Source organism: Mandrillus leucophaeus, unplaced genomic scaffold, assembly GCF_000951045.1.
Source record: "Mandrillus leucophaeus isolate KB7577 unplaced genomic scaffold, Mleu.le_1.0 Scaffold18, whole genome shotgun sequence".
NCBI classification, from domain to species: Eukaryota; Metazoa; Chordata; class Mammalia; order Primates; family Cercopithecidae; genus Mandrillus; species Mandrillus leucophaeus.
Window position 1 is genome coordinate 1,520,390 of NW_012101809.1, and position 11,562 is coordinate 1,531,951.

At 39.2% G+C, this 11,562-nt stretch overlaps 1 protein-coding gene across 1 annotated transcript in view; it reads left to right on the forward strand.

The window, feature by feature from the left end:
* Positions 1–890: 890 nt before the first annotated feature.
* The window catches only part of WNT8B (wingless-type MMTV integration site family, member 8B), a 23,773-nt gene continuing 13,101 nt past the window's right edge, over positions 891–11,562 (forward strand). The window contains exon 1 of the mRNA XM_011977397.1: positions 891–1,086. Coding sequence (XP_011832787.1) covers positions 1,019–1,086 — 68 coding nt within the window. The 5' untranslated portion in view covers positions 891–1,018. The remainder of the gene's footprint in view (positions 1,087–11,562) is intronic.

Below are 11,562 nucleotides of genomic sequence, written 5' to 3' on the forward strand. Positions count from 1 at the left end.
CTTTGTGTGCCTATTGAAATCTCTTCCCTTCTTCAAAACTCAAATTCTACCTTCTTCAGAAAACCTCCCCTAAATAAGCCTACACTATAATAGGCAGTTTGTAGCTATTTAATACTTTATTAAACTGCATTATTTTATTGTCACCTTACTAGGCTGTAAATGTCGTTAGGACAGAAATTATGTTTTGATTTTTAAAAATTTCCACAATGCCTAGGGTGGTGTCGAGAATAAAATAGGTATTCGGTAAGTAATTGTGTGATGAAAAAGTTGAAAGGAAGAAACAACCATCAGGCTTCCTGAAGTTTCTAGCCTTTCTAACTTAGAGACAAAATACACTAGATGGTAGGACTGCATCCCCACATTCTCAAATCAGAGGGCGGAGGTTCACCTGCACCTAGTGTATTTTTTTCTGGGGGAAAAAAAAAAAGCTATCCTGAATGCAAATTCAGTCTCAAAGTGCTACAAAGGACAACCAGTAAAGCACAGTCCCTTCTGGATCCCTTCTGGGGACCGGGCTCTGTTGTGTGTGTGTTGTGTGTGTATGTGTGCGTGTCTGTGTGTAAGTGTGCATAGGTGGGGAAAGGTTGTGGTGTGATGGGAGGGGATAGGCAAGAGGGAGGAAAGAGACTCCACGCACTGATTGTGTGAAGGGGATTTGCTATGTCTCTTCCCCCCGCTTCTTTCTTTGTCCTCTTTCTCCTGGTCCCCTTCTTCTGCATTTGTCTGGGAGGATCCTGGAGTGTTCTTTTGATCGACTCAATCTTTCTCTGGCACTTGAGTTCTGATTGGCTGAAGGACTTAGAGGGGAAAAAAAACTTTAATTAAGTAGATAATCTCGTCTTTGGACGTTTGGCAGCTCCATTTCACCTCCCCTTAACTCTGTTTGGGATCGCTTACACACCAAGGAAGTTGGGCTTTGAGAATTCCATCCCACTGCCACCGAGGAGAATATTTCTCCACCTTGCTTACCTATCTCCCAGTTTTTTGGAATTTTCTCTAGCTGTTACTCCAGAGGATTATGTTTCTTTCAAAGCCTTCTGTGTACATCTCTCTTTTCACCTGTGTCCTCCAACTCAGCCACAGCTGGTAAGTAACCTGGACTCTTACCTGGAGCTGGGAATAGGTAAGTGTATGTAATATGTTGGGTAAAGCTCATTTCATTTCCGGAAATGTAGGAAGCCTTGAGATCTCTCCTAGGAAAAACTGTTCTATGGGGTAGGGCTCTTCCTAAATTTATGGCTGATTTTAGTGAACCTTTAGGACCCCTACCAATAAAGGACTAAATGATGGGAAGGGGGGTTCCTATTTTTATAAATTACTATTCCACAAATATTCCCCCAAAGTGATTTGAGGGAAAATGGACAGCAGCCCTTTTCACGAAATCCTGATGTCAGCATTGTAGAGAGGAGGAAGGTAGTTCAAAGCAAGTTCTACCGTGTGTTGAATCTGATCTTGAGGTAAAGTCTGGAGACAAAATTCAATGGGATCTTACTTTGCACTTTCTGACTTTATTTTTTTTCAGGATATTCTAAGTAATTGCTCAAATTGTCATTTCCTAGACATAAAAAATTTTATTTGAACCACTAAGCGGGCATTGGGTTAACAAACATGTTTGAAACCAGATATTTTAGAAATCTAAAGGTCTTGAGAAATTTATTTAATTTGTTCAATTTACAAAAATTTCTAAATGGTTCAGAAAATCAGACAATGTATATGAAAGTGCTTTGTAAATTATAAACACAAATGCTAAAGAATATAATCTCCATTCTCATTTAGCTCTTGGAAACCACATAAACTATCTATACATGCAACTGTTCATAAGCAAATACACCAGTACACAATAACATACAGAATGCAGGTTGCTAGGGTGTTTGGAGTTTCCCTCCAGTTCAGATACGAGCTCAGTCTGTCTCTTCATCAGTTCTCATTCTGACCATCTATTTAACAAAGATATAAATCCAATTGCTACATAAACTGTTGAGGAGGCAAGAAAAGAAATTTCCTTGCTGAGATAAGCTTCCTTTGAGAATTGAAAACATATTTTTATCGTAAATGAGTGTAGCTGTCTTTATTGGAGTGTTGATAAGAAGTATGCCAACTTCATAAAACTATTTGCAAGTTAATACAATAATCTGCAACATTTCTGATTATAAGCAGAACCACCAATTAGTCCATGTTTAATTGGCGTTTTAATTAAATATTTCAACGTTCAAAAAAAAAGTCTCCCTTCTCTCCCCTTCATGAGAACAAAAAGACAAAAGGGAGAGGAGACTATTTCAGAGCACTTCTACTGATGTTCATGGTATTCTTCAGCTGATTCAGTATCAGCAAAAGAGAAACACGAGATTCCTTTCCCTAGTCACCAGGGCGGTGTGAAGAATTGTTCTATAAAAAATACCTTTACTGTGTGTTCCCTTCCCTGCTGGAGGGGGTCATGTTCATTTCATTCCGATACTGACACAGCCACACTGAAAGGTGGCTGGCTTGCTTGTCTGTCCAAATTCAAGTGTCTGGATTCAAAAAGAAAAAAGGAAAAAGAGACGTGAAAGAAAGTTCTAATTTAAAAAAAAAAAAAAAAAAAACAGGGTTTAAGAACCCCTTCTCGCCTTGCCTGACTTTGAGGAGAAAATGTACAAATCTCCTTTATAACACAATTAGATTTTAATTGCTTTTTCCTATAAGCCCCAATTTAAATTAAACATTTGTACTTCACCAAGAATCTGTTTGTGGTAGGATTTGAAAAGTGATTTTTAAATTTAACATTAAATCTTGATTATGCTTCTAATGAAACTATCAGGGTTTTGCATAAGGTCATCTTCCCCTTTATGCCATGCAGAGAAATTTGACCAACCATAGCCTTTGAAATGTTTCTCTTAATACTTCATTATCAACCTTTTATGTAAGGACCTCAAAAGCATTTAACAAATAGAGAACCACAATTTCTGCTTGGCTGTTCAATTGTAGGGCTGCCTGAAATTACTGCCTAAAAGAGTCCATCAACAGAAATTCCTGGGCTTGAAAAGGAGAGAATAATGATGGCATTCACCTATAATATGCAGTTTTACTAGGTAAATCAGTCCAAGATGATATCTTTGAAAAGTATTTGCCACAATTTTTTATAATTGGGACACTTTCAAGGAGAACTGTCTTTTAGTAACTTGAGAAAATTCTTTTCTTTGAATTTGTTTGTCTTAATTCTTATGGCTCCAAAGAAAGAGACTGAGAATGCATGATAAGCCAAGCAGATGATGATGATTATAATGGTGGCCAGAGATGAACCAATTCGATTTTCCTTCCAATGCACTTACTCATCTGGAATGAGCAGGCCTAGAAAGTGTTTTACCTTAACTGGTTGGCCCCATTTTACTCCAAATGATATGTCATCATGACAGTGAGTCTTACCCAGTTCTGTTCATTTCTCACTCTCTCCCCACCTAACTCAGTCACCAAATCAGAAGGATGCCCCGGGACACAGAAGTAAACTAGAGCTCTGCTCTCATTCTTCAACAGAAGTCACCACCTCTACTTCTTTCCAAAGGTCTGCAGCAGGAATTTAAACAGGGTCCATTTCTCTTCTGCAGTAGGGCAAGAATTTGTCTAAAATCTTTGGATTTTAAGGCAGCTTTTGAAAAACATCACCTTTTGGTCCTCTACATGCATGTTTTAGAGTAACCTTTCTATGGCTCTTGAAATCTCATCTGATGATGACATGTGGGACTCCTGATTGGCAAAGGAATCAGTTATTGGAGGAGGGTCTTTGAATCCATATTCTCACCAAGCATTGCATAAAGCTGAAACTCCTGATCTCCACACTATGTGCTACTACTCTTAGGTGTATATTATGAACAATAAAATACAAACTCATTTAAAAATTACTGAATTCATACTGAGGTTCTGTCATAAGATTTTGCCATGTTGAGTTTTTCCCACTAACAGATTTTAAAAAACCATATATGATCAAGTGAGGATCCACTAAAACTGTCACGATAGGGGAGGATTCTCATCCTCAAAGAGGCTGGGAATATCCAAAGTTAGAGAAATAAAAAGTAAAGTGTGAGGAACTGCTTTGGAATCTGAAAAAAAAAAAAAAAAATGCCAGTATAAAAGAGTCACTTAATAGCATCCTTGGTTCATTTAAAAAAAAAAAAAAAAAAAAGTGCCTGATCCATTAAAAAAAAAAAAAGCTGGGATTTGTGGAGTAGCTCTGAGGTGGGCTAGATCAGCAGTTGCACTGTAGGAAGGTCTGAGGGCTCTGAGACATAACCAGAGAAGTTTAATTCCCAGGTTTATCATTGAAGGCCTCCACAACTTGAGCCCTATGTATTTCCTTCCAGAATCTCTATTTCTCTTGTCATGAAAGACAATCACTATTATTATTATAATTATTAATAACAACAAAGGCTGTGAGGATCCTGGGAAAAGACACTTCATTACAGCTCTTGTTATGAGACCAGTTTGTGTGAGTGACAACAAGGATGCTCTAAGGTGCATCTTCGTTTTAGTTTTAGTTTTTGGTGGATGACAATATGACACAAAGAAGGATCTCCTTTGTGTGCTACTACATAGTGACAAATGGGGCATTAAAAAAGGACCAGAAGAAAAGGAGTTTTAATCCAAACCCTCTCCTTCCATGGAAATATATTCCTTTTTTTTTTTTTTTTCCTTTTTCCCAGCTGGGAAAATTGGTTTAATGCTGCTCTATGTCGGGTGATACTATTATCTCTTGGGACTATTAATAACATTCCTTTTTTTCTGGGCTCCAATGATGCTTGTCTATTTTCATCAGAAAAGTGGGGGAGAATTCATATGGTTTAGAGAACAAAGTCAATATAATTTTTCTTAGGATAAATCTTTATTTTTCAGAAAGTGGATTTTTTTTTTTACTCAGTAAAAGATCAGGCTGGGTTAACAGCTGGGGGAAACCCTGAGCTTGGGTCACATAAATAACATTCCCCACTGCCTCCCACTTGAAATATACCTGCACTCCCAGGACCTCTCAACGCAAACTACCATCCACTGTGGACAGACGCTTCAGTCTCATTATAAGCCAAACTTTTATGGTTTGTTTTTCTCAATCTTTATTGTAAGCCCCTGTTATTGATCACTTCATTTCTCTGTATGCTTCTTAGGTTAGAGTTTTCTCCACGCCAAGAGAAAATCAGATCATAAGGGGATCATTTAAATTCACCATCATCTGACCAGTCCAAACTCGCTTTTTAAAAATCGGTTGTTTTCGCAACTTCAGCATCCTATGGTACCAGCACATTATGGGGCTATATTCTAGTAGTCCCAGTAAGACCCTATAAGGGGGCCAATAGGTCAGTCTTTCTATGCAGCTCCATAGATGAAATTCTTACCCTCTCCAGGCCAAACTGACACCATCCTACATTAGGAGGAATTTCCCCCTTCATTCAAAATGGCAATTACCTTTTGCTGCTCTAAATCTCAGTCCTTTTTCTGTAGTCAGGTTCTCTAGGTTTATCGTACCACACTTCGAAGGTTCCATTCCTTACCAATATCCAGGACAATAAGTAGTGAACCAATAGATTGTCCACATTATCCTGTCTGGTATTTCCTCACCTTAATCCAAGGCATCTGGTGGAGCCCAGATTCCGTAGATTATTGCTTTTCAGAATAATTGGGTTTGTTTTAAAATTTTCACATTAAGGGAAAAACATGTTTTTACAAAGGTTGAGAACAGCATATATAACAAATCCCAATAACTCAGCTTCAACCATTATCAATCTCTGACCAATCACGTTTTACCTATACTTTCTATAGCATTTTTAACTGCATATTCTCTTAGTCTAAATCTTCCAAGTACCACCATGGTTCAAAATAGGAAAAAGAGGGATAGCAAAAGGATTATGTGTCCTCTGTCTGAGAGACCCAGGCCAGTAATTAGAATGAAGTTTGGGGAACATTGTACATTTCTCCCATTGCCCTTGGGAGAAGATCAAGAACACAAATTGGCAAAAGGGAATAAGTCATTCAAATACATGTTTGAGTTTATTTCTATTGGAGTTGTGGTTGATTAGCAAAGGCAGTAGAAATTGATGGTTGGATCAGATTGAGGAGAGAACATTTTACCATCTATTTGGATTTCATTCCATTAAGCAGTAAAAGTGGCACTAAAGCGCCAAAGACTGTCAATTTTCCAACCTTAAACTGTTCACCTAGTTGTTTTACAGGATAATTCTTAGAGTTACCATGTACACCTACCTTCTTGATACTGATATAAACTGATATTTTTTCCATCGATGCAACTGAGAACACAAATGTTTTCTAGAATCTATACTGCAGGGACCAAGGCAACAAGATCAGAAAACAAAACGGAATTCTCTGCCTCCATAATGACTGCGGAAAAAGTTCCCGTGATCCCAGGCTTTCTGGGAATGGTGGCTTGAGCTGTTCCTTAGCAGCTCTCACTGAGAGACGAAGGAGCGTGAGTATAGCTTATCCCTGCCACAGTCCTCATTTAGATGCTAAGTGCTGAAGTGCTTTTCTGTAGCTTAGCGTTTCTCAGCAGCGCTTACTACAATACATAAAGAAGGAAGGAAATGAGGACAGGGAAGATAGCCTATCACTCTATAAAATATCCTGGAATGCAAATGACATATCAGTTGCAGGGAAAAAGATGATCCCCCGAACATTTGTGCTTCACTTGTGAAGGAATCTGCCTGAGCTTCTTTTGCAAAGATCCATGGTATAGAGTTGTCCTGTGGGCTGTGACATGGCCTTTGCCAACAATCACTTGGCAAGGGCTGGATTTGCGATAATGTGGGATTTTAATATACATTTTAATATAAGGACTACTGTTAAGACTGTCACACCTGTCTAACTTTTAAAAAATTTTTTTTGTCAATTGGCTTACAAGACTGGTTTTCTCTTTTCATATTTTAGGGCACTGCATTATTATATAAAAAATTCACATTTATAAAAAACAGTTTTAGAATGCTTTACAGGACTGAACTGCCTCTGAAGAAAGAAATGGACTTTAATTTGGTGAAATAATTATGGGAATATGACCAAAAGCTACGCATTCCTGAAGTTTTCTTTCTATACTCATCTTGAAAAATACCTTCCTTTGGCCCCAATCTCCACTGCAATCATTTCTCCTTTCTTTTTTTTCTTTCAATGCCGTCCTCCTCCAACGAGTCAGCACTAGCTGCTTTCATGTCATAACTCTTCACTCTGTGCAATCTGGCTTGTGTTCTATTGCCATACTTAAATAGATCCCTCCACTGATACCAGCTTTGTTCCCTCTTGACGTATTTTTAAGTAAGAGGAAATCTGATTTTGAAAGTCTGAATACTTCTCTTCCCTTTAAGACTTCAGATACCTTGTAACTTCTCCCTCCTAATCCCTTCCCCTAGTTAAATAGGAAAGCCTGATTTCAATACTTTGGAATGGGTAAGAATTAGTCATGCTTTTCACCCTTGAAAAATATTTGCATTTTAAACTTAACTCTCTCAAATTGTACAGTGAATAGTTCCGATTTCAAATACCCTCAGGTATTATCAGATAAGAGTAGTGAAGAAAATTTGGGGACCAATGGGATATTATTTCACAGTTATTAGTAAGGCCTACTTTCTATGTAACTGTGTGTGGGGGCACATGTGTGAACATACCTTTGTGTCTGCTCGTGCACGTGTGTTCTACAGGTCAGACATGTGGATGCTGTGGAACAGAGACAGTCACAAGGAAACTCACTCAGAAGAGCTATCTTTGGGCTCTCCGCAGCCCATGGCATCTTGAGAGTTCTATGGAGTGAAAAGCTGCTGTCAGAATTCATTCTAAGAGAAAGCTGCATCACTGGAGCACCTGCCAGCTATAGCCCCAGGCAGCTTCCCTACTCCATATCCTCCCCTTAGCCTTTAATCCTTTGCCCTATATGCCTTCTGTGCTAAATCTTCAGATAGAGAAGATCTACAGTTCACATTCATTCACTACCATTTCTCCTTTCCCCTGGGCCAGCACTCCAATTTCAGTAATCAGACGTCTCTCTCCTAAAGTAGATCAAATTGAGCCTCATGACTCAGAGACACTTTTTTAAAGACAGGATCTCACTCTGTCAGCCAGGCTGGAGTGCACAATCCTGGCTCACTGCAGCCTCGACCTCCCTAGCTCAAGTGATCCTCCCACTTCAGCCTCCCAAGTAGCTGGGACTGTAGGTATGTGCTACCATACCTGGCTAAATTTTGTATTTTTTGTAGAGACAGGGTCTCACTGCCTTTTAAAAATATCATCGTTATATCCTCTTTTCTGAGCTCCATCCCATTTCTCCATCTTTATTATGATTTTTGTTTTTATTTTTTGTAGAGACAGAGTCTCACTATGTTGCCCAGGCTGATTTCAAACTCCTGGGCTCAAGCAATTGACCCACTTTGTCCCCCTAAAATGCTGAGATTACAGGCGTGAGCCACCATGCCCAGCTGATGACTCAGAGATATTTTATGGACATTAAGAGATGGGATTAAAGGTTGGGGAGAAGTCAGAAATATTACGTAAAGATTTGTGGGGAAAGTGATGAGAGGCAGAACAAAACAAGATCACAGGGCACTAAGATGAAAGTCCTGGGTGGTAAGAGGAAAACATAAAATTCTGCTGATTCATATTCGGAACGTTTGTTTTTTATTTTTTATTTTATTTTATTTTTTGAGACAGAGTCTTACTCTGTCACCTAGGCTGGAGTGCAGTAGTGCAATCTCGGCTGACTGCAACCTCTGCCTCCCAGGTTCAAGCGACTCTCCTGCCTCAGCCTCCCAAGTAGCTGGGACTACAAGTGCAAACCACCATGCCCAGCTAATTTTTGTATTTTTAGTAGAGATGGGGTTTCACTGTGTTAGCCAGGATGGTGTCGAACTCCCAACCTCAGGTGATCTGCCCGCCTCAGTCTCCCAAAGTGCTGGGATTACAGGTGTGAGCCACCACGCCCGGACTATGTTTTGTTTAGATACACAAATAATTACCATCATGTTATAATTGCCCACAGTAGTCAGTACAATAACATGCTGTATAGGTTTGTAGCCTAAGAGTAATAGGCTCTACCATAAAGCATGGGTGTGTAGTAGGCTATCTATCTAGGTGTGTGTAAGTACATTCTATGATGTCTGCACAGTGACAAAATCACCTAATGACACATTTCTCAAAACATATCCCTGTCATGAAGCCATACGCTGTATCCCCTCCCCACCTCTGCCTACAGTGTCCTTTAGTATTTGTTTCTCCCTACTCTTTTATACACAGAACCCAGTGTGAGCAACAACAACAGTGCCTAGAAAATGTGCCCGGGGGATGTCATGCTACCCAGACAAAGCAGGGCCTGTGCCCTGGCAGATGTGGTTCTTTTGTGGACATAGAAGCAGTAGGCTGGTGCAATGAAAGGATAAAAAATTAGCAGAGACGATGTGATAGTTAACTGAGTGTATTCATGAGTGTGTGCAAAACATCACTTAGGCCGCTCAGAAATATTTACCAAGGATTTTTCAGGAATTAGGAGTCCTGGATTAGCCAGTGGGAATAAGAGCAAGGGAAATACGGGCTGCAGAAAAGCACAGCAGGTAGAGTGCATGCTCTAGAGTAGGAATGCCTAGGCTCCAGTCCTGGCTTCACCACTTACCTAGCTGTATGAGGCTGGGTGGCCACTCTATGTTTCAGTCTCTGTTTCTGTAAAATGAAAGATATAATAATTTCTACCTCATATAATTGTGATCATTATATGAACTTAAAATATGTAAAACACTTAAAAGTACATGGTCAGTCCTGGCAACACAACGAGACCCTGTCTCTACGAAAAATACAAAATAAAAATACGCCGGGCGCGGTGGCTCACCTCTGTCGTCCCAGCACTTCGGGAGGCCAACGTGGGTGGATCATTTGAGGTCAGGAGTTCAAGACCAGCTTGGCCAACATGATGAAACCCCATCTCTACTAAAAAAAAAAAATTCGCCAGCATGGAGGAATGTGCCTGTAGTCCCAGCTACTTGGGAGGTTGAGGTGGGAAGATTTCTTGAGTCTGGACAACAAAGCAAGACCCTCTCTCAAAATAAATAAATAAATAAATAAAAGTACTTGGTATGCATGGAATAGACACTCAATGAAAAGTAGAGTATCCACCCCATGGAGTTGCTCTGAAAATTTAAAAAGATGATACAGGTAAAACACTTAGAAGAGTTCCTCACATAGTTGATAAATGCTAGTTATTATTACATGATATGATTAAACTTTATATTGTATCGTATACACACATGTATACTGGACTGCTAACACAAGGAGAAGAAACAATTGTAAAATTTTGACTTGGCAGTGTAAAAGCACAACTAACCACAGTGATTTATGTAAATCGCTTACCACTTATGCCTAATTACTGTGAAGCACAGCAACAATTATACACAGCACTGTGTCAGATTAACTTTGCTAAAGGTTTGATTATAGCACTAACCTCTGTGTACATATGCTCAGTGTTCACTCTCTATTACTCTTGTAGCATGATCATCTGCTCATGTAGCACAGTCATCTGCTCACTACATTAAAAAATTAGTGGGAGCACTGGCTTGCCACAGACTTCTTATATTTCTCAAAATCTTTTTGCAGTTCTTTTTCTCCTTACATTATCTGCTGCATCTGATGATCTATCATTTTTATTTCAAAATCCTTGTATTCAATTCACTTTTATAGGCACTTACTATGTTCAAAGTAGTAGATTAGGAACTGGGGGGTATACAGAGATAATTAAGGCAGCCCATACTTATAGTCAAGTATAAAGGAGGAAAGGGAAACCTTCATATGAAACAGAGAGAACTTGCTGTGAGGCTTCAAGGTGTGCTGGTTGTAGCTTTTGCACTGGTACTTATTCAAGAATAAGTGAGATTTTTAAATAATAGCTTTATTGAGATATAATCTACATACTATAAAAGGCACCCTTTAACAAATCAATGATTTTTTTAGCCAATTCATGGATTTGTGCAACCTTCACCACAATCCATTTTAGAACATTTTAATCACTCCAAAAAGAAACACTTTATTCATTAGCATTCACTCCCCATTCCTCCTCCCTTCAGTCCCTGGAAACTGTGAATCTAGTCAGTTTCCATGAGATTAATTACGCTGGATATTTGATATAAATAGAATCGTATTATTTATGACCTTTTGTGTCTGGCTTCTTTCACTCAGAATGATATTTTCAAGGTTCATCCATGTTGTAGCATGTATCCAGTACTTCATTCCTTTCTATGATCAAAACATATTCTATTATGGGTTGGGCATGGTGGCTCATGCCTGTAATCTTGCACTTTGGGAGGCTGAGGCAGGAGGAGTGCTTGAAGCCAGGGGTTTGAGACCAGCCTGGACAATACAGTGAGATCCTGTCTACAAAAAATTAAACAATTAGCCTAGCACAGTGATGTGTACCTGTAGTCCCAGTTACTCAGGAGGCTGAAGCAGGAGGATCACTTGAGCCTAGGAGTTCAAGGCTGCAGTGAGCTATGATGGCACCACTGCACTTCAGCTTGGGTAACAGAGAAAGACCTTGTTTACATTTAAAAAAAAAAAAAAAGGCCA